The sequence below is a fragment of the Carettochelys insculpta genome, chromosome 5, assembly GCF_033958435.1.
Source record: "Carettochelys insculpta isolate YL-2023 chromosome 5, ASM3395843v1, whole genome shotgun sequence".
NCBI lineage: Eukaryota > Metazoa > Chordata > Testudines > Carettochelyidae > Carettochelys > Carettochelys insculpta.
In genome coordinates, this window is record NC_134141.1 from 51,008,995 (window position 1) to 51,032,285 (window position 23,291).

Below are 23,291 nucleotides of genomic sequence, written 5' to 3' on the forward strand. Positions count from 1 at the left end.
ATAGGTGCTGTGTTCAGTTTTGCTGCTTTTAAGATGTTGTCAAAGTACTGCAGTATTAGATAGATTACAGGAACTAAAGTCCTCACATGATTTTCATTCTTTACACAGCGCTGTTTGTTTTATTTTAACAGAAGTACAATTGGTCCATTTTCAGGAGCCAGAAGTGTTTAACTATTCAACTTTATTGCTAAGTGATGACAAAGATGTTTTATATGTAGGAGCTAGAGAAGTGATATTTGCATTAAATTCAGTGAATATTGCTCAAAAACATCATGAGGTGGGTGTCCTTTTTTAATTTCCTATTCATCTTTTTTAAAAATGATAACCCAGAATCTTTTTGGTAGATGCGTTTTTCTAATATTATAGGTAGCATGATATTTCATGTAGCTATGTTGTGTACATAACAGTAAATATATTTGTATTTATGTTGCACATATAGAAGCAAAAATGTTGCACAAGAAGCAAAAATGTCAGATAATTTTGAAGTATCATTCAAAAATACGAAATGAGAAGGCAATAGCGAATTTTAAAACAGTCTTGTAAGGATGCGTGGAGGTATTTCGGAAACATAGAATCCTAGGGCTGGAAAGGACCTTAGGAGGTCATCTAGTCCAGCCCCCTGCCTGAAGTAGGTTCAACCCCAATTAAATCATCCCAGCCAGGACTTTGTCAAGCCACAACTTAAAAACTTCTAGGGATGGAGATTTCACCATCTCTCTAGGGAACACAATCCAGAGTTTCGTCACCCTCCTGGTGAAATAGTTTTTCCTAATATCCACCTTACACCTCTTCTGCTGTAACTTCAGACGGTTGCTCCTTGTTCTGCCATCTGTCACCATTGAGAACAGTGTCTCTCCATCCGCCTCAGAGCCCCATTTCAGAGACTTGAAGGCTGCTATCAAATCACCCCTCACTCTTCTCTTCTGCCAACTAAATTAAGCCCAGATCTCTCAGACTCTCCTCATAGGTCATGTGCTCCAGCCCCCAATCATTTTCATTGCCCTCCACTGAAACTTCTCCAATGCGGCCACATCCTTTCTATACTGGGGTGGGGGAGCAGAACTGGACGCAATACTTCAGATGTGGCATCACCAGTGCCAAGTAGCAGGGAATAATAACTTCTCTAGATCTGCTGGAAATGCTTCTCCTAATGCATTCCAATATGCCATTAGCCTTCGTGGCTACAAGGACTCACTGTTGACTCATATCCAGCCTCTCATCCACTGAAATCCCCAGGTCCTTTTCTGCTGCATTGCTATTTAGCCAGTCGGTCCCCAGCCTGTAACAGTACTTTGCATTCTTCTATCCCAAGTGCAGGACTCTAGACTTCCCCTTGTTGAGCCTCATCAGATTTCTTTTGGCCCAATCCTCCAGTTTGTCTCGGCCACTCTGGACCCTATCCCTACCCTACCTGACCCCCTAGTTTAGTGTCCTCTCCAAATTTGCTGAGGGTGCAATCCATCCCCTCATCCAGGTAATTAAATATGTTGTACAGTACTGGCCCTAGAATTGATCCTTGGGGCACTCCACTTGAAATTGACGACCAACCAGACACAGAGCCATTGATCGCTACCTGTTGGGCCTGTCCATCAAGCCAGTTTTCTACCCACCTTGCAGTCCATGTATCCAATCCATGGACAAGAATGTTGTGGGAGACTGTCAGAAACTTTGTTAAAAGCGAGGTATATCACATCCATTGACTTTCCCACGTCCACAGAGCCAGTTACCTCATCATAGAATAATTGTATTTTTTATCAGCTTTCGCCTTTTTAATGTAGAAGTCTCTAAAACTACCATAATCTTATTTCCCTAATAAACACAACATGGGGAACTTGGTTAATAATTTTAAAATAAATGTCACAGCCTAACTTTGTATAGGACTTGGAGAGGTACTTCTGGTGGCTGAAGCCTCCATTGAAGTACATACATTCAGCAATGCCACCTCCCTAGAGGATAAAGACAAACAGGGGCCCATGAGAGCTACTTGCACAATGACTTATATTCAGCAGACTTCTAAACATCACTTGCTCTCTGTATTATGCATTGTACTTAATAGCTATGAGATAAACGTGAAGTGGACTGAACGTTGCTTTGTTTGTTTTTCCCCAGTTATATTGGAAGGTAACTGAAGAAAAAAAAACTAAATGTGCGGACAAGGGCAAATCCAAACAGGTGAATTTGTTTGTCAATTAGCTTTCAGCAGTTGTAAATGTAGTTTTCTGGAAAATGTTTTCAGCACCGTGTTGAATGTAATGTGTTACAGGTGACAATTAAAAAAAAAATCAAACAGATAGCTAATTGCAGTTTTGTAAATGGCAGCATTCATTGTGCACTTTAACTGCACAGTCTTATTTCAGCCTTTCCAGGCTGGCAATTCCTTTTCTGAAGTTTAAAAAAGAAATCATAATCTGCTGAAATTTGTTACTTTAACTTTTATAGCAATTGGTGTAAATGCTCATGCTACTAAGCCTATACTCTGCCCTCATGTCTACACGAGCCCCATCCTTTTGAAAGGGGCATATTAATGAGCGGGTTTGAAAGATGCTAATGAGGTGCTGCTATGAATATGCAGTTCCTGATTAGCAAAATGGCGGCTGCAGCGATTCGAAAGTACGGCTTTTCGAATCACGTGCTGCCCATGGAGACGGGACCTTCTGAAAGGACCTCCCAGTTTTCAAAAGGCCTTCTTCCTAACACCAGATAGGAAGAAGGGCTTTGGAAAGGCTTTGGGAGTCCTTTCAGAAGGTCCCCGTCTCCACGGGCAGTGTGCAATTCGAAAAGCCACATTTTCAAATCTCTGCGGCTGCCATAATGCTAATCAGGCACTGCATATTCATTACAGTGCCTCATTAGCATCTTTCAAACCCTCTCTTTCGGAAGGGGCTTGTGTAGACTCAGCCTGCATGTGTGTTTTGACACAGGTGATAGAAAACACTTCCTCTCTCTAGAAACAGTGTGTGGGAAGCTGGAGAATGCAATTGTGTGTTTCAAGAAAGTCACTTCTCGCGTGAAAGGAGTGAAGCTGCTCCTGCTACATCATCTACTTCATTTGACCTCACAGATTTTGAAGATTTTAATTGTCTGCAAGTTTTTCTAGAAATTTGCTTTAGAACTGTAATAAAATTTCCAGTGTTTGTGATTTCCCTGATAGCTTTTTGTGATTACTCTGGGAGTTGCTATCGGCATTGAAATATATTGTTCTAGTGTATATGGGTTACTTTGGTTCCATAACTAAAGTGTATTTTACACTAGCTATGTGTAAGATACCTAAAGATAGTTCACATGATTTCTGTTGTCTCGCCCTTTATTCTGTTCCCTGAATGTCTGTTGATATTGCTGGGTTTTCTGTGCGTGTTCATTGTTATGTTGTACATACTTGTTTATTTTACCCCCCAGTATGGTTTGAATAAGTGTGGTGTCTTTTTGTGTTTGAACAGGAAGTAGCCAAATGTGCACTAGCTTATAATACGGTCGCCAGATAGGGGTTGTTAATTTAGTATATTTTCCCGTCAGTAAGCACAGATAAGTGTTCAGTTAACAAGCATTTTGAATCTGTACGCTGACTTTTGAAGCTATGTCCCAATTTCCAGTTTCATACCAAAACTAAAAGAATTAATTACTGTAATTGGATGTTTATTTTTTGGAGTAAAGAAAGGTCTACCAGCACCAGAATCCTACAAAGAGCATGAATGTATAAAAGCCACTAAACTCACAGTGTACAATCCCAGGTTATACAAAACCCCCATGGACTTGGCAGCTCCACACATTAGGAGCTGTTTACGGTCATGAAGAATTCTACCTACATAAGAGTTGTAACATATACAAAAAATCCTGGAAGTGATGATCTAAATTTAAGTGGCATTTACTGTGTAGCAGATTAAATGTTTTACTTCCAAATTAAGACAGGTCATTTTAACTGATCTCGACCTGAGATAAAATGTGAACATCCAAATAAATCCATCTTTTAGCTATTGCATTTGAACATGCTTATTCCGAAGCAAATGTGAGCATTTGGGAGATGAGCATATTACAAACATAGTACAGGTTGACCCTCTCTAGTCTGGCATCCTCGGTGCCTGACTGGTGCCAAATGAGAGAATTTGCTGGACCATGGAAGGTCAATATGGTCTAGCAGCATTACCAACATTTTTGCTGCTTGCTGGGCTCTTAGAAGACATTTAGGGGTAAATTACAGTTAAATAACAGCACAGAACACTGAGAGCCTGGACTGGTGGCTGTAGACAAAATTCATGGGACCCCAGGAAACTTGGCCACCCCCGATAAGTGGTTGTCCAGCTAACTAAAATTAGCAGGATTACAGATGTTGCCCCACAAGTGCCAGACTAGAGAGGTTCAACCTGTAAGTATTGGTCATATTAGAAATCTTCATGCACCTGTAATGTAACACTGGATTCTGAAGGAGCAGAGGTCTTGGGAAGTCAGCTAGGGAGGATTCTGTTCCCAATAAGGGACATATCATTGAACCCTTTATTTTTTAAATGTATGGAATGCTTCTTGTGGTAGACTGTGGTGAGTAGCAGTGGACGAATTGACAACATAGCTTGTCGGCTATGTTCTTATTATAATGTTGAAGTTGTGGCTGATCAGAATGGATTTATTTTTTCCTTCTATAATATAGACGGAGTGCCTTAACTATGTGCGTGTCTTACAACCTCTGAATGAAACTGTCCTCTATGTGTGTGGCACAAATGCATTTCAGCCGATCTGTGATCATCTGGTAAGTGTGACTATGCATTCTCTCTTAATAGCAACTTTAAAATCATTTAAAACTGCTTGTTTAAATAATGAGGTGAAGTGGAGAAAAGTACATCTGATGAGTTAATTTCTGTTTCCTAAGGCAATTGGAATTCTAGTGCTGGTCATAGTTTTCCAGTGAGTGTGACACTGTCTCATGATAGCTGCAGAATCTGGAGGTTAACTCTGCTCTTCCTGTACAAAGCCTTTAACAAAATATTACTCCAGTTTGGTTATTAAAAGAAACACATTTACTTTAAGGCTTTGCTTTCCTTACATTCTATTGATGTAAATTTTCAATAGTTGAAGCGCAGAGTTTTAAATTGTTTTGATGCTGAGAATGAAACCTATTTCTCTCTCTGCCTAGTTCAGATTCCCATCTCTGCCTATCTTGTCTTTATCCGCTCCTGAGTATTACAGAGCTTCATATCTCTAATGTTTCAGAGTGAAATCCTGTTCCTAGCTTAAAATAAAAAATCCTCTCTGTCACTGTTCATGTCTCTGACTCCACTATTGCATCCATTAACTTGGATTTTATATTCTTCCCAAGACTAGAAATCTATGAATTACGTTAGACCGTGGCCTTTCTTGTCTCCCATTTTAAGGTCTGTTTATGAGCACTTCCAGAACATTGCCAGAATTCAAACACCTTCTGACTCTGACCCATCTGTGTTCATGCAGTCTCTACTGTTTGCTCCTATTTCCATTTTAATGGTCATTCTAAACCTTTATTCTCTCAGTTTCTGGAAGTCCATAATGTTGCTGCCACAATACTCCCACACTTGAAAAAATAGGATCATATCACAGCCATCATCTGACAGTTTCACTGTCTTCTTCACCTACTAACTTTTTCTCTCCACGCATGTTTTGGAATCATTTTCATTTAGGCCTCCTCATCTGTCTGGAACTCTTTTCTTTCCTCCTCCTACCCTTTGCTTCTCCCCAGACGTTGAATCATTTCCTCTGTCACTTAACCGTTCCATTTCTAATTTAGTATGTGGTCTCTTAAAGTGTCTTTTCAAGCTTAATGTTAATGATATAGAAAATTATTTTTTATATTTCTATATAGCTGTCTTTTACTGCATAGATGTTTTTGTTTGAACTAGAAAGTAGAAAATGCAACTCTCTCAGTTTAACTTAAAAATTAATTCTGTATAGAATCTAATGACATTTGAACTTCGAGGTAAAAGTGAAGATGGTAAAGGTAGATGTCCATTTGACCCTGCTCAAAGTTACACGTCAGTTATGGTTGGTAAGTTCAAACTTTAATAACATCACCAATACAAAATCATTGATTCTTTGTCCTCTTACCTTTCATCAAGACAAAATACCGGGGTCTGTTATGCTGGTTATTTTTTTAAGCATAATATATTTAGAAGTGCTTCAGAATGTCTGTGTTCTATAATTCAAGTGATTTTTAATGTAAATTTATAGCAAGTGATACTTTTTAGTCTTTTTTATTTTTGGTTTTTGGGGATAATGTTTAGGATTTTCAGTTCAACAAGATACCTGCTGAGATACTTGTTCATTCATCAGATTGTCTCCATGCATTTCCAAAGTACACATAGCTACATAATGTGATGAAATTGTCAGTGAAACAAAATTGCACTGCAGAAGATCTGCATATAAATAATGAATAATTGAAAAATGTGTGTGTCATTAATTTATCGAGTGAAACATTAAGTGGGCTGAATACTTCCTTCTTCTCCAAACAGAATATTAAATCACAGTCAGTCTTCATTTGGGGAAACTTTTTAAGTTTGTTGTTGTATTTTGATATTGCAAGTCCATGAAAGAGAAGTTTTAAATTCAAGTGAACCAGGAAAGAGAAGGAACACACTTACTGGTTTATGATCCTTAAGTTCTTCTTGTTAATTCAGTTTGATTCACTTTTGGAGGAGTACCCTATACTTTTTTTCTTATTAGTGTCTAAGTAATTAATAAATTCCAAAAATTCAGTGACATATTTTAGGTTAATTTATATTTTTATATGTACGTCGTAAATCACTTGCAAGCAGATGTGTTGACATTTACGACAGGAACAATTCTGGTAATCTTCTGTATTAGAACAGTAACAAATTAGATATAAAAAGAACAACATTAGAAAAGATCGGAGGGGAAACATAAGCAGGAAAAATGTTGAGTTTAATGTAGAAGAAATTTTTTCTGTCTTCCCTCAGTAGAGGTTCAAATTTACTATATATATTCTCTTGAAAACTTATCTTGAAATATTTCTGTACATTTTTGTTACTTAAAGAGTAGCACGAATTGAAGAATTTCTTTGTTTTATTTACTATGTTAAAGATGGAGAGCTTTACTCAGGAACTTCCTATAACTTTTTGGGAAGTGAACCTATTATTTCTAGACACTCTCATCAGAGCCCATTGAGAACAGAATATGCAATACCTTGGCTTAATGGTAAGTACATGTGAAAGCAATTGAACCTATTTCTTTTACTAAAGTTTTTTCCCCCCCACCTTTTGAAAGCTTCAGCTCCATCACCTTTCCCTTTAAACCACTACTAATACCTGTTATTTATAACATAAAAATCCAATGGATATTTTTGTCTTCTGAAAGCTCGGGTCTCTGGGAATAGTTACCTTGAAGTCCAAGAAAAAAAGGACAATTTATGGCTCTGAGATGCTGCTTTTTTTTTTTTTTTAACTACTTTTTGATTTAGGAAGAAAAGGGCGTTTTGTTTACTTTTTGGATTGCTTGTGTGGGAGAGGGAGAAGCATCTCAGTGGCATTGAATCTGAATCATCTGAAGAATAATCAAGTTTTGACGTGATCCAGAAAGCAGTACAGTCTATCTTGTCTGTATTCACTTTGCTTAGTCATGACCAGCCGTACAATGAGGTGATAAAGGAAGGAAGTGTCCTGACTTTTCTTTCATTGTGTTTTGAAATTCAAATTAAAGGGTTTTTATGAGGCCAGGGACAGCTCAGTTCCTCTTTAATTTCAAAACATACTGGGGTTTGAGAGTTTTCAAGATTTTTGAACTTCTATAAAAATGAAAGCTAAAGGAGAGGCTGAGGGATGTGGGCTTATTTAGTCTATAGAAGCAAAGAGTGAGGGGTGGGTTTGATAGCAGCCTTCAGTTACCTGGAGGGGTGTTCCAAAGAGGATGCAGAGAGACTGTTCTCCTTGGTGACGGATGACAGAACAAGAAGCAGTTGTCTTAAGCTCCAAAGGGAGAGGGCCAGGTTGCATAGTAGGAAAAAGCATTTCACTTGGAGGGTGGTGAAGCACTGGAATAAGGAAGTGGTAGAATCTCGTTCCCTAGAGGTATTTAAGTCCCAGCTTGCCAAAGCCCTAGCTGCACTAATTTAGTTGGGATTGGCCCTGCTTTCAGTAGGGGGTTGGATTTGATGACCTTAGAGGTCTCTTCCAACCATGTGATTCCATTATTCTAAGAGTAAATTCAGTCCAGTTAATGATTCAGGTTCTGGCTCAAAACCTGCAATTCATTTATTGCTTTTTAATTGTAGGGCTTTGAATAGTACCATTAACTTGTGTAGCATTTCATCTCATTGCACACAGGACAGCATTCAAATTTTAGTTGTGCTTGTTTTTTTTTTTCTAAAAGAAATTTGAAAACATTTAATTGCTTTTGGAAGTCATAGCTGAATTAAAACGTCAGTAACTCTCTTCACTTTCTACTCTGTACCCAGAGGTCTAGAGGCAAGAAAGTGATTGTGGTTGGACCTTTACTCCAAGCCAGATGGATTTGTGAGTGTGTGTGATGGATTTTCAGTTGGGGTGTGTAGATAGGGCTCAATTCATGAAAGGATTTTCAGGAAATGGAAGCTGACCCATCCCTGCATCTTTGCTTTGAGGTTCACATATAGTTAACTCAAACCTCAAAGGAACATGAACCTTAGGTAACACCACTTTCTCCTTCTTACCTTGCATTTCTTGCAGGTTCCAGGGTTTTTTGGCTCAGGAAGTAGAGGCTGGCCGAGGAAGGAGACTAGGCAGATGATCAGATAAGCAGCCTCAGATCATGCTTGTGAAATGGTTGAGTTGTGAGCATATGAAATTATTGAATTGGAAACCTGTAGCTCCATTCTTAGCAGTTTGAATCTGCTTGAAATGGTGCTATGGGCTTGCAGTCCAATGATGTCACATGCCCTCTTTCAGTATGTGCAAATATTTCACACAGCTGTGCTTTCCAGCAGCCCTATCCTAGTAGGAATGATATTGATTGGCTGAAGGAGGAGCTACTTCCAGGCCTCCCTGGCCAGAATGCAGTTGCTCACAACATGGGGCTTGGAGGAAAAGATGGCTCAAGAGCTCCCCAGAATAATGGTAGTTGCACTGTGTGTGGAATACTTCTGTTTATTTGTATCCGTAGAGCCCAGTTTCGTTTTTGCTGATGTGATAAGAGCAGATAAAAACAGCACCGAGGGAGAAGATGACAAAGTATACTTCTTTTTCACTGAGATGTCTGTGGAATATGAATTTGTTGGGAAGCTGATGATTCCAAGAATAAGTAGAGTGTGCAAGGTGGGACGCAATATATAATAATTTTCTTTAACCAATATCCAGATAAGATATGAAAGATATTTCATATTGTGCATTACGCATATCATTTACAGTTGTCAGATAAATTCTTAGCAAATCCAGTATTTTATCAGTCTTCTGTACTTAAGATTTAGCATGTGTCCCAGCTGGAAAAGTAATGCTAATCATGTTACCTCTTTCTTTCCTTTTATGCAACAAAGAATCTTTTTTGCATTAAAGACTACACTGACTTCAGTAGAAGCAGAACTGAGCCCATAAGGTTGTCGTCTTGGGTTTATGATTTATTTTGAATGATTCCTGACAAGCCAAATCAGGATTTTTACATTGAGATGGTTAGTTTTTTCCCTGTGGTGTGACAGGTGGCACATCCATAGAGAGGTGCCATAGCCAGGGAGAAGACAATCACTGGCAACCAGATTCTGTCACAGTGTAATGCATTTAAACCTGGCTATTGTAGGCTGAGTTGATTCTCTGCTCATTAGAGCTGGCGTGAAAGCGTTCTGATGGAACAGAAAATGCAATTGTACAAATACAAAATGTTTTTGGAATGTATTGATTTAATCAAAATTGCAATGAGAAATGATCTAAAGATTTTGTTTCTGTAAGTTCAAAATACTTTATTGTTTTAGCTTTGGTTACATCACATTAATCTAAACACCAGTCAATAAAAGTACCATACAATTTGGAACCCCCTGCAGATTGCACATCTATACACAGTGCTTTTTTTTCTTTCTTTCCTTTTTTTTTTTTTTTTTGAAATGGAGCTGGTACTTGGCTGGCTGTGCCCTGCTGCAGGGGTTCTCACAGCTGGGCTGCTGGTGGGGTCCACTACCCCCTGTGGCTGGGGCTGCCAAGATGAATTCATCTGATGAAGTGGGTCTTTGCCTTTGTTAGTCTATTACACAGCTTAAGCTGTACCTGAGCTGTGTCATATCAATACTACTATACAGCTCAGAGTGCTGGTGCATGACAGAGTGCGTCCTTTCACACCACTAGCTTTCGCAAGATACTTTGCATCTTTTGGCTGAAGACAATCTTCAACCATGATCTTCTCCTGCGATGCCACCAGGAGGACATAACCACTATCATCATGAGGAGACACTCAGATGGATAGGGCATGTGATGAGAAGGGTGGCAGACACCACTGTAAAGATAGCACTTCACTGGCCACCTGAAGGATGGTGGAAGCATGGGAGACCCAAGACAACATGGTGGCGTACTGTTGAGGCAGACGTTAAGAGAATGAACTACAACTGTGACACACTGGAGAAAATGGCCAAAGACAGATGGAAGTAGAGGACCTTCGTTGCTGCTCTACACGCCAGTGGGCATAACAGGCTGCAAACTAACTAGCTAACTATAAGGTGCCACTGGATTTCTTGTTGTATTTGTGCATACAGACTGACTTGGCTACTCCTCTGAAGAATACTAGCAACGAAGGGTCCTGTGGCACCTTATAGACTAACAGAAAAGTTTTGAGCATGAACTTTCCTGAGCAAAGACTCACTTCATCGGATGAAGTGAGTCTTTGCTCAGGAAAACTCATGCTCAAAACTTTTCTGTTAGTCTATAAGGTGCCACAGGACCCTTCGTTGCTGTTACAGATCCAGATTAACATGGCTACCCCTCTGATATCTGAAGAATACTGTGAAACTTCTTGTATTCATTGCATACCTCATTTTATTATATTTCCAGGCATACAGTCGAGGTAGTTTAAATGATGACTCAGATTTTTGAAATGATCACAGAACAGACAATCTTTTTTGTCAGTGCAGTTATGATACAGCTTCATTTACTTCACATTCTTGCCCCACATACAGATTTTTAAAGTTCAGCTCAATTTACTGCCTGTTGTTGTAATACAGTTTTTGAGCCTCTTGTATGTCTCGTCTTCCTTCGAGAAAATCTGTTATATATTCCAGTGTTACTGTAAATTACGTATTCCAGTAACTCCGTTGACTTCAGAAAAGCAACTACAGATCTGCACACCTTAATTTGGGAGTAGCATGTGGCCTATTAACAATATCCTTGTTTGATTAAATAAACCATCCCATGTTGTTTCTATTACATGAAAAAAAATCTCTTCAGTATTGTTCAGATTGTATGTTGTTGTATCTCTTCATTGTTTTCTGCACATTACATTTAAAAAGTATTTGTGACTATTCAGTTTAAATTTTAGATAGTATGTACCAGAACTAATAAATGTTGAATATATTGAACCTTTATTTAAGAAAGAAAATATACCTTACGCTTTTCTCCTTTTTCACTTGCCCCCACTGAAAGAGGGACCAAGGAGGACTAAGGACTTTGCAGAAAAAATGGACCTCCTTTCTCAAGGCCAGATTGATTTGTACCACACCCGATAAGAATTTAATTTTCAACATCGTCAATGATGTTTTTATTCTGAAGTCTCCAAGTTTGAGGGAACCAGTGATTTATGGAGTTTTTACCCCACAACTGTGAGTGTCATTTAAATTTTTCCCAGAAAAGTAATTAGATCTCTGTTGGTTTATCTACATAGTAAAATGGTAACATTTTCCACTATTTAATTTTAGGAATAATGTGGGGCTGTCAGCAGTGTGTGCATACAACTTATCTACTGTGGAAGAGGTTTTCTCCAAAGGAAAATATATGCAGAGTGCCACAGTAGAGCAGTCGCATACAAAATGGGTCCGTTACAATGGAGAGATTCCTAACCCTAGACCTGGAGCTGTAAGTTTGGATAAATCTCAGAATGACATCAGTTCTTTTTCTCTACTTAAGAAAGAACCTATAAAAAATTCAGGAAAAATATTAGCGAATATTAACAATAGATAATATGTTGCGTGCTACAGACATCTCATCCTTGGGAGTGTTTTTTTTTTTTTCCTTTTACTCACTGCCATATTGCCAACAAATTGTTCCTGAAGTTTTGCATTTAGCAATCAAGTGGTTTCTGTTTATAGCTCAGAGTTGGTTTATAGCACAACTTTCATATTCACTTTTCAATTTTTATAATGAATTGTCTTATAATAAGTAGATTGTACAGTATATGATGATAATGTCAACAGCATTATAGATCAATAGGAAAAGAAATAGAATATAATCCTGCAGTTCTTTCTTTTGTGTCACCTGACTGACTTCAGTGGGCTCATTCAATGGGAAGCACGACTCACAATAATTAGTGTTTGTAAGATTGGTCCTTACTTTTCTCTCTTTCTGCTTTCATATTAGTTAATTTTAGGGACATGGTAAATTTACTGTAGCTTAGAAATGCGAGGCCTAGGGTTGGTATTTATATATATTGGTTGGGTTCACAGCCTAATAAAGTAAAATTCCTTTAATCCAGCACATCTGAGACCAGACAGGTGCCGGATTACCAAATTTTCAAGACTATTGGATGGCTCCATAACCTCCATGCCCTCGTTCAAACCCCCGCCCCCCATCACGGCTCATCACCCCCACACCCAGCTGCCGCTTACCCTTCCTGCATGTCCCCAGCTTCTTCTCTACCCCATGCTCCTGCATCATCTTCACCACATGCACGTCTCCAGCTTCACCACTCCATGCTTCTCAGCTTCTTCACCCCTGTGCTCCTGCCACTCCTTCACCCCTGTGTGTCTCCAGCTTTACCTCCCCTGCACTCCGCAGCTCCAACCCCCGCATGTCCCAGCTCAACTCCACCCCCCGGTCCCCCTCCAGCCCCAGCCCACCCCAGGCTTAAACACTATGCCCCCAACCCTTCACCCAAGCCCCCTCGACTTATGTGAATTCTGAGGTACGCGTATCTCAGGGGATGCTGCCCCACTGGGATTTCTGGACCATCAGAGGCCAGGTTAAAGGAATTTTACTGTACATTTGTTCACTTATCAGTCTCCATCTGTAGAAGGATATTTGTACAAACCAGGAAGCTGTAGAATATGAATGTGCAGCTGAAAAAATGCTGAGATGTTCAGTTATGACTGAGTTTTATTATTTACGCTTTGCTTACATAGTTTTAGCCATCACACTTCTTTTCGAAAGGTATACACTGGGTTGAATGATATCATTTCAAAAAGACCATTTTAAAACCAGTTATTCCTTTGAAACAACAAATATTATTATTTATTATATCATTCCTGAGAACGCAGAATGAGAATTTGGGCCCCATTATACTGGATACTGCACAGCCTAATGTTCCTGTGGTATTCTATAATTTTAAAAATAAGCTTGGAAAAGAGTGTGTATAGCTGCTGTCAAGAGTGTACAATGTGATATAAACAAATGATCCAATTTTTCTTTTGTCAGTGCATAAACAAGGAGGCAAAAGCAGCAAACTACATGAGTTCTTTAAATTTACCAGACAAAACGCTACAGTTTGTGAAAGACCACCCTCTAATGGATGACTCAGTGACCCCCATCGGAGACAGACCAAAATTAATAAAACGAGATGTGAGGTATACGCAGATCGTGGTGGACAGAGTCACAACACTCAATGGCAGCGTGTATGATGTTATGTTTATTGGCACAGGTGAGTTTTCATTATGCTATTTTAATTCTCTGTTTGTACAGTAGGGTGAAATATGTACCATCAGCAAACAGAATGAACACGTACAATGCTTTCATACCAATTAATGTCCACTCTTTTAAAAAAAGTAAGAGCCAGGATGATGAAGCGGCCAATTTTAGTTAACTTAAAAAACAAAACAAAAAAATGAAAAAATCCCCACAAACAGTTTAGCTGTAGATATATTAGATTCCTCCAAACTGACCTGCTTCTTTTCTTAAACTGCTTTCCCTGCAAAGCAGTTCTCTGTGTCCTCAGCAGGATAGGCTGGAAAAAGTACCCTTTGCCTAAAAGTAATAGCTGCTGCTCTTCATTAGCAGCAGCCCGTAATGCACCTATATATGTGCCTCCCCCACAAATGTGAGAAGAGAATATGAGAAAGGATTGAATTGAAAGCAGCTCAAAGAAGCAAATAGGCCCCAAGTCTTTGTGGTGACAGACAGAAAGGAGCGGAGCAGGTAACTCTGTAGGAAGCAGACCAACCTCTGAAGAGAGACAAATAGGTAAGGATAGGGGAAGTTCACATATATTCCTCCATTCTCCTTTACCTTCAGTGACTGCTGTGTGAAACAACAGTTTTGTCTTAGGCACCCAGTGCTGTCCCATCTGCTGATGTAAGAGACACCTATAGCAGAAGGAAGGGAAAGGCATCTGCCTGTCAAAAGGAGAAAAGAAGCAAGGACCAATAAGTGTTTAAATCTAATTTCAAAATAACCAGGGCTTTCTTACCGGTGGATTGCAGCAGAGCTGCCTTCCTCCATCTTTATTCCCGGAGCCATTTTTAAAAGGCGCTGCTGTCGCTGCTACGCCTGTGGTTCCCTGCCTGCAGAGGAAAGAGCGGGACTCACTTTAATTGATTTAATGGCCGGTCGGACCATTAAACCAATTAAATTGACTCCTGCTCTTTCAGCGCACAGGTCAGGGAGCTGCTCCTGCGGTTGTACGTGGGAGATGCCACGCAGCCAGCAAAGCAGCAGGAGCACGTGGAGCTCCTTTTGAAATGTAAGTGCTGGGTTTGAGGGCTGTGGGGGGCAAGGGCAGTTGGGGAGGGTTAAGCCTGTTGGTGGCTTGGGGCCATGGAAGGGAGTAGGGGTTTAAGCCTGGGGTGGCTTGTGGCTGTGGGAAGCACAATTGTGTGGGGGGGTTGAGCCAGGGCCATGTGGGGGGTTGAGCAGGGGTAGGGGGGAGCAGTAAGGGGATGGTTTGTGGCTGTGGGGGGGAGGGGCGAAGGGAGTGTGGTTTGGGACTGGGGGGTGGGGTTTAAGCCTGGGGGGAGCCGTTTGGGGCTTGAGTTTCAGCACCTTTTTGTGTCGGTAAAAAGCACTGAAAATAACTAAAGACCCAGATTAGCCATTCTGTCACTTCAACCATCTTTATTTTTTGTTGTTGTAAAAAGAGTATGTGTTTAAACTGTGAGCCACTCCCAGTTCAAAACAAAACCCGGCTGTGTTTTGGCATTCACAAAAATGAGCATTCCTAGTTTAAAAAAAGAGTATTAGTAAATCAGTGAAACTTAAAGTGAAGTTGCATAATTTACAGAAATCTGAATGTTTCACAGAAAGCTACAGAGTGAATTCAATGTTTTGTATGGTTTCCTATTCGGCTTGTCTGAGAGACTCTTCCATCCTTCCTTCAGTTAATTTCCATCAAAAGCTCTTTTGCAATGCTCTTTTGCATATAAATACTGTTGTATTAGCAGGTGTCTACAGCTTAGAATGTTGTTTCTGATAATGATGCCTGGGGCATTCTCAAGCTATATTTAATTTAAACCAGCAGAAATCTCTTTTTAAACCTTTAATACAAAGGTTTCAAAATTACAAAATATTTTTTTACAGTTGTGCTAAAGTATATATTAGTTCCTTTAATTGTCTCATTTGAAATTCTGGAGAATACAAACTTATTTGTTGGCATTACGTGCATATTCACATGATAAAAATGTATCTCCTTAAATGCTTAACTTCCTCCACTAGATCTGGATCTTTGCCCATTTCAGAGGGTTCCTTCCCTTCTTCTGATCTTCCTGACCTTACAAAACTTTCACAAATAATTTTTAACTTGCCTTCTCCAGTACAAAATGAAATAAACAATTCCTTTTAGTGAAGCAGATCCAATTAGGAAATGAACATTCCACACAAGGATATTGGCCTAGTTCACATGTGCAATAAAGATTAGTGTTTTGAAGTTAAAAATCAGAGAATGGAAATATAAAAATACACAAATAGATATTACAAAGATTAAAAAGCTGGGACAGGTGGATCATATACATCAAGACTGTAGGCTTTCTGGGACAAAAGAGATTTTTGAAATGAGAAAAGCCCTTGTGCTCTTTGACTAACAGATATAATATAACTATAATATATCTGTTAGTCTATAAGGTACCACAGGACTTCTTGTTGTTTTTTAAGATGTAGACTAACTTGGCTACCTTTCTGATATTTGTGCTCTTAGTACATCACATCATCACTTAGTTGCCAAATTGGCCCTAAACACATTTTGACATGAGCTCATTTCAGTCAGTGTTATCAACTTTCTCCATTTATTTCCTATCCAGATTTTCTATGCTTCTTTGTGTAGGTAAGTATCGGAGGGGTAGCTGTGTTAATCTGGATCTGTAGCAGCAACGAAGGGTCCTGTGGCACCTTATAGACTTAACAGAAAAGTTTAGAGCATGAGCTTTCGTGAGTGCATCTGAAGAAGTGAGTTAACTCACGAAAGCTCACGCTCTAAACTTTTTTCTGTTAGTCTATAAGGTGCCACAGGACCCTTCGTTTGTGTAGTTGTGCTACATGGACGTATATCCTTTCTCATTACAGTAACATGGTCCTGAACAAACTCAGTTACAAATCCAGCAATTAGAGTTGGCTCAGTTGCTCAAATTACAGTTAGTACACTTGTACTCACAAGTTTTGTAGTTTGTGTTTCAGACTGAATATACACTGATTGTACAAGAATTAAGTGAGAAACAAAATTAATGGAACATTTTAAGAGCTGCACCAGAGTTTAAAAAAATCAAGTATATTTGAATTTAATATATTATTAATAAAATGCTTCCAACAGACTTATACTATAGATTTCATACACTGGATATAATAGTTAACTGCTGAAAATTTTCTCAGCCATTGTTCTTTTAGTCTAATGGCTAAATCATCAGAATATGCTTGAAGCAGCATGACATGAAAAGGTCTGGGTTCTGGGTCCATCTCCTTTTATTACATAAAAATAGACCCAGTTAGCAAGTGAGATCTTGAGCAAGCCAGTTAGGACTTAATCCTATGGATTGAATTTTTTTTCCATTTTAAGTATTTTTATGGAAAATTGAGGTTTTGCCCAAGTTACAAAAAAAAAAAAAAAAAAAAAAGCGGGGGGGTGGGAGTTGGGAGAAAGTTTGCTTCTCTAAAAGCGTCTGTTGTTTTCCTAGCCTAACTCTTATGCAACACAGTTTTTTTTGTTTGGGCTTTGGGGCCCCTCCCCAAGGAAAAAAAAAAGATAAAAATTTCCACAGGTAGCAAAAACATTTTCCAGTGTTTTGTTTCATCCTTCTGCTTCTACAATCAACAGAAGTTCTCTCACTGAAGTTGGAGGTATACCCTGGCCATGAACTTTTTTGTACATTGTTTGCCCTCTTGTTGAAATGGAGACAGAAATACTGATATTACTTGGTTGCCATGGGCGCTGATTTGTTAAAGTTTACAGTATACGTGAAGACTGTCTGATGGAAGACAAATTAACATCATGCGTGAAGTCTTCTCGTGAAGATCATTGGTGCAGGATGTAGAAAACAGACTGTGTGTAAAATGTCTTTCTTTGAGATCCATACTGAAGTGTATTGCTTGGCTATTTCAGATAAAGGAGCCCTGCACAAAGCAATTAGCAATGAAAATGGAATGCATATTATTGAAGAAACACAGCTTTTCCCAAATTTTGAGCCAGTTCAGACACTGTTGCTTTCATCAACAAAGGTAAGCAGAGCTGTGCGAGCATGTTTTGTGGAAGATATTTTATTTTTTAAAAAATTCATCCCAAGTAGGGTGAAGAACGAAAAATAATGAAATAACTCTCAGAATATGAAATATAGCCTGCGGTCATAACACCTTGTTCTGTGATACTGTCTGACATAACCAGATAAGGAGAGTAAGGCTTGGTTAGTATGTGGATGGAAAGTTTTGAAGGGTGAAATGCACAGGTGATGAACCAAGGTACTCTTGTTTCAGTAGGTGGCATCCTTTTCTCTGAGTCTCTACTAGAACCAGTTCTGAGCGTGATATTAGGAATGCCTCTGCTGCTCCCGATTTCTGTTTAGTTGAAAAGCAGAATTCATTTATCGGAAAAATTCTGAAGAATTTCAAGAAGGATATCCTGTAAACCAGCAAGGGGAGTTCTATAGCAGAGATGTCATCTGAAAATGTAATAGATTGTTATATTCATTTCTGTTAGTTTAAACGCTACCAAATTTTTCCATAGTGGACTTTTCGTGAGAATAGGTGTTTCAAATTCTAGTGTCCTGATCACACCACAGCACAAGTACTTACATTCTGCCTACTGAAATTCCCCTGCTGTTCCAAATGGAGAAGAGATTCTTCACTGCATGTCCTCAATTCTAGTGTAGTTTTACTCAGCACTGTTAAATAATTTCTGGGTGGTTTTCTGACAGATTTGGACTCTTTCTGTAGGTTGTGCATTAGTGAGGGATGTGACCCTTCAAATACTTACGCGTATAATTTTTACCTACAATAGTACTCTCTTAAATGTCTCTGAAAGTGCTCGCATTTGAAAAAAAATGCACTTCTTGGAAAGTAAAGGCTCTTTATAAATATAAGATTGTGTTTCTAACATATACCAGTTTGTGATGATCAATAAGTACTCGGCAGTTAGTGATGAGGGAGGCTACCACTGGATCTGAAAGACAAGTGCTTAGTCTGATCATTGAATACATTTTGCTTGTCAGCAGGATTGCCTCTCTTAAGCAGAGCCCCTGCACACTGTTTTTCTAGTGCTTGTTGCTGGAAAACATTCCTGTTGTTCATGAAGGTGAAGAGGAACTTTGTAAATGCTGAGGGACCACTTTTTGGTTTAGTGGATGGGTCTGCAGTATGATAAAGCTTTCCCAGTCCATAGATGCCTGAGTAGTAGTTAAAGTCCTAAATGCATCACAGAAGAATCTTATATTAGTAGAATTTCAAAAGCAATGTGAGGTTTCCATGCTCAAAAGCTGGTAAAGAAAATTCTTCTTTTCTTCACTAAAATCATTTGATAGAGAAGAGCTAATTTAATGAGCTGGGATATGCAACTGAGAAGCTATCATTTAAAATCCTTTTATCATGGATTTAATTTATTTTCCTTTTCATTTTTTCCTGTTATGATTTTTGTTGAAATGTTAATTATTTAAATAATGCTGCTAAAATAGTTCCCTGAAAACAGCATCTCAGTGTGTAGCAGCAGTGAAAAAAGCTAGCTGTCTTAGAAATGGTTAGGAAAGGGAGAGAAGATAAAACAACTATACAACACTGCCACTGCATAAATCCATGCTGTGGCCACACCTTGAAAACCATGTGCAGGTTTGGTTTCCCTATCCCAAAAAATAATTGGAAAAGGTGCAGAGAAAATCATTTATTGCCTAGGAGTATGAAACAGCTGCCGTACAAGGAGAGATTTAAAAGATTGGGACTGTTCAGCTTAGAAAAGAAATTGCTAAGGGGAAGGCAATTTGATAAGACCTGTAAGATCACAAATGGTATGGTGAATGTGTAATTTGCCCTTTTACATAACATAAGAACTTTTACGTGACATAAGAACTATGAGTCAGTGGATGAAATTAATAGGCCACAGGTTTAAAACAAAAGGACTTCTTCATGAAGTGCACAGTCAATCTGTGGAACTTGTTGCCATGGGATGTTGTCAGGCCAAAAATAACTAGGTTAAAAATAATTAGAGAAGTTAATGGAGGTTAGATCTATCAATGGCTAAGCAGGCAATGGATGGCTCAAAATGTCCCTGTTCTTTTCATGTTCCCACACACCTGGCATTGGTCATTGTTGGAACACGAGTTTCTTAGCTAGATGGTCCATTGTTCTGACCCAGAAACTCCATTCTTGTGTTCTAATTAAAAATATGCCACAGTAAATTTATATTAAAGTATTTTATTAAAATAAAACCTGTAAATTAATATAAAACAACTTTTTTGTGATATTCAAAAGTGGGTTATTTAGTGTTTAATTTTACCTGGCAAAATGGAAAATTGACACGTACATCCTCGTCCATCAATCAGTATTAAACAACAGCTACTATATTTATTTCCATTACTAAGTAAAGGGAAATAAAATAAGTCAAATATTGATGAGCAGTAAGCATTAGCAACCTTTAACGCTCTTTCAGTATTCATTGTGCACAGAGAGAACATACACATTACACATTTTCTTTATCTTTTTTATGTTCATCTCCTATTCCATTGTTCCTCACAACTTTCTCACCATTTTTTTCTTGGCTCTTTAAATATGTGTCAGTATAGTTCCCACTGTAGATGTGTGCATGCCCTTCATGCACATGCGGTTGGAGTCTCTTGAACAGTAATGTCTGTCAAGGACCCTAGGTCTGCTTATTCTCCCACGCAAGAGCATAAAGGGCAGGATGACTGAAATCTGGATCTTCTCTCAGTTTCCTGATATCTCCTGGTGCAACAAGATGAAACCTGACAGCTGTCCATTCCGCTGCTCCTTAGCTCTGTAAATATTTCAAACTTCTTCAGAACACTTCTTGACCAAGTTCTTCAGAACTGCTGTGAATGACTTAGATTCATTTGGACTAAATTTGTATGGTCGTACCCCATATACATTAGATTCCTTAGTTACGGGAGCGTTGTGCTCCTGCGCAACCTTCCATAACTCAGATTTTGCATAAGTCGGCGGGGGAGCTCAGAATCAGGGGGCAGCTTGGCTCCCAGCTCCCCTCTACTGGTGGGAGCCAGGAAACCACCCGGCTGGGGGAAATTGGATCCACAGAGAGCTGCACTGCCCCAGCTTCTCTCTGGCTTCGCCCTGCTAGGGGAGCCAGGGGCTGAAGAGGGGAGCTGGTGGAAGAGCTGTGCTCCCACTAGCCCCCAGCCCCTGGGAACCCTAGGATTTCCACTTGCGCTTAACTCGCCTTAATGCAAGTTATGCACAAGTCAAAATTGTGAGAAGTGGGGGTTTACTGTATTCTCCTGTCCTGTACAGGTACCTCAGTATGTGGGATTATAAACCTGTGAGCCTGCCATACCCCCAACAGACTAATCCCATCAAAAGATGGGCACAGCATATGCTGCTTCTATCTACGAGAGTCCCATACTTAGTATGCCTTTTATTATCTCTGCAGGCATGCAAAGCATGGGGGAGACAGTTGACATTTTGTCTACTGAAACAATGAATGACTCTGTCAGAGCTGAAAAGAAAGGTAGCTTTTATCGACAACTCATCTAGTATCATGTGGTGCCTAAAATCAGCTGAAGCACAAGCCTCTGTCTTGGCATCAGCATCAAAGCAGCGTGCACTGATATCACCGGTATTGAAGCCCATCTCTTAGGAGGCCTCTCCAAACACAGAGCCAGAAAATCCAGGAGGAGTTTAATGTTTTGCATAAAAGCAGACCTCTTAAAAGCCTTGGGAAAGAGGCCCACTAAATCCACCAGAGTGTTGAAGGCTAGCAATAAGGAGTAGCCTGAAACATGGAGAGAAACTTCTCCGATGCCAGTCTCAGTACCAATGACACAATCTTCCATATGGACCCTATAATTGAAATAAAGCTAACTGACGTGACCCTAGAAGAAAGCAGGAACATCTTTAGTACCAATGCAGACCCTGAGGAGAATGCCATATATCTTAGCATGGTCCCTAGAAGAGATTTGCTCATTCTTCCTGGTACCAGGCATATTTTCTTGCCTCTTCTAAGTAGAGAGCTGGGGGAGCCAGGGGGAAAGATGTGAACCTGAGCCCCCGTGCAGGAAGCAGATGGACAAAGTGGGTCTTTGCCCACGAAAGCTTATTCGCCAAAATATCTGTTGGTTTATAAGGTGCCACAGGACTTCTTGGTGTTTTTGAAGGTACAGACTCACTTGGCTACCTCTCTGATACTTGTGCAGAGCTTATCAGGCAGCTGCACAGCTTAGAGTGAATCTTGCCAGGGCCCCATCAGGAATAGTCTTGCATTGCCCAATATCAAACAAGCTAGCAGTATCCTTAGAGCATACTGCCATATCTCTAGCGGGCCTACTGGTTTCTCTCTATTGTGCTTTGTAGGAGCCAATCTCCACTATACTCTAAGAAGAGGGTGCTCTCCCCAGCAGTATCCCTGGCCAGACTTGGGGAGAGAGGAGTACCAAGAACTGGACTCAGGTCATTATTGCTGCTTTAACGCACTCAGACACCTAAAAAACTCTCTTCTTCATCAGTGCTGGATGGTTTTAAGTTGTTTCAGGAATTTATGAGAGCTGTAGAGCTGCTACAGAGGAGATCTCGGTCATAAGGAAAACTTCATATATTCGACATTTTCACTGTTTCCTGGCCAGCCAGGACTGCATTTTTTCCCAGAGAATGGACAGGTTGCAGTTTCTCCAGTCAATGGTAAACAATGTGAAATCAAATCCTACAATGGTGTTGGGTATGTCTATGGCTACAAGCTCGCAAATTAGCATATAAGTGATGCCAGTTGCCACATTACCCTGTGACCCTTACACGTACAGCTGAGGTCAGTGTACTCTCTGTCCAATCACCATATGAACAAGAAAATAAGTCATTCCCCACATTCTGCAAGAGCTCCCTTGGTGTCTATGCCAACGCAATATACAAAAGGGGGTGACCTTCTGTGCATGTTTCTCAAGTAGGACATCCAGGAGATAGATTGGGGAATCCACTTGAGCCATCTGCTGATGCAGGAGACACAGCCCCAGAACTATTTGAAAGTACATATCAACATCCTGGGGCAGAGTCCCATCTGTAAAGGCTTGGACCCTGTTAACCTTTCAAGCTGAGATGATAACTACCAAAAAAGGGCAGTCTTGAGAGTAATGTAACGTATCAAACACAGGCTTCACAGATTTCAGGGAGAGGCTGTTGAGATCCTATATAAGAGAGAGACGGGTAAGCCTCAGGAAGTGTCTGAGGAACCCTCATGCCCTCAGATGTGAGACTAAATATGACTGAATTGGAATGTGACATGCAGATGCTGCAGGAAGGTGGACTTTGACAGAACTAAATGCCAGTCTAGCCTACTTCAAATGCTGCATGTAGTTGAGAATCTTTGATGTGGGCAGAGGTGACAGGTTTGTGTAATTTTTCATGGTGCCCAAAGCAGGGCCTAGTCGTACCCTCCCCCACACCTGCCTAAGGTTCTGGAAGGGGCTTGGGATTCAGGAGAGAGTGTGAGATGTGGGCTCTGGGCTGAGGCAAGGGGTTGGAGTGCTGGAGAGTGTCGCATTCAGTGCTTACCTCAGGCAGCTCCTTAAAGCAACTGGCACA

At 39.9% G+C, this 23,291-nt stretch overlaps 1 protein-coding gene across 7 annotated transcripts in view; it reads left to right on the top strand.

Moving 5' to 3' along the window:
* SEMA4D (semaphorin 4D) overlaps positions 1-23,291 on the top strand; it is a 174,194-nt gene that overhangs the window by 108,054 nt on the left and 42,849 nt on the right. For all 7 annotated transcript variants that reach the window (XM_074995070.1, XM_074995063.1, XM_074995065.1 and 4 more), the window contains 10 exons: positions 132-277; positions 2,110-2,172; positions 4,640-4,738; positions 5,914-6,007; positions 7,060-7,173; positions 9,112-9,263; positions 11,565-11,740; positions 11,837-11,993; positions 13,548-13,770; positions 17,650-17,765. In XM_074995070.1, the coding sequence (XP_074851171.1) occupies positions 132-277; positions 2,110-2,172; positions 4,640-4,738; positions 5,914-6,007; positions 7,060-7,173; positions 9,112-9,263; positions 11,565-11,740; positions 11,837-11,993; positions 13,548-13,770; positions 17,650-17,765 (1,340 nt within the window). The remainder of the gene's footprint in view (positions 1-131; positions 278-2,109; positions 2,173-4,639; positions 4,739-5,913; positions 6,008-7,059; positions 7,174-9,111; positions 9,264-11,564; positions 11,741-11,836; positions 11,994-13,547; positions 13,771-17,649; positions 17,766-23,291) is intronic.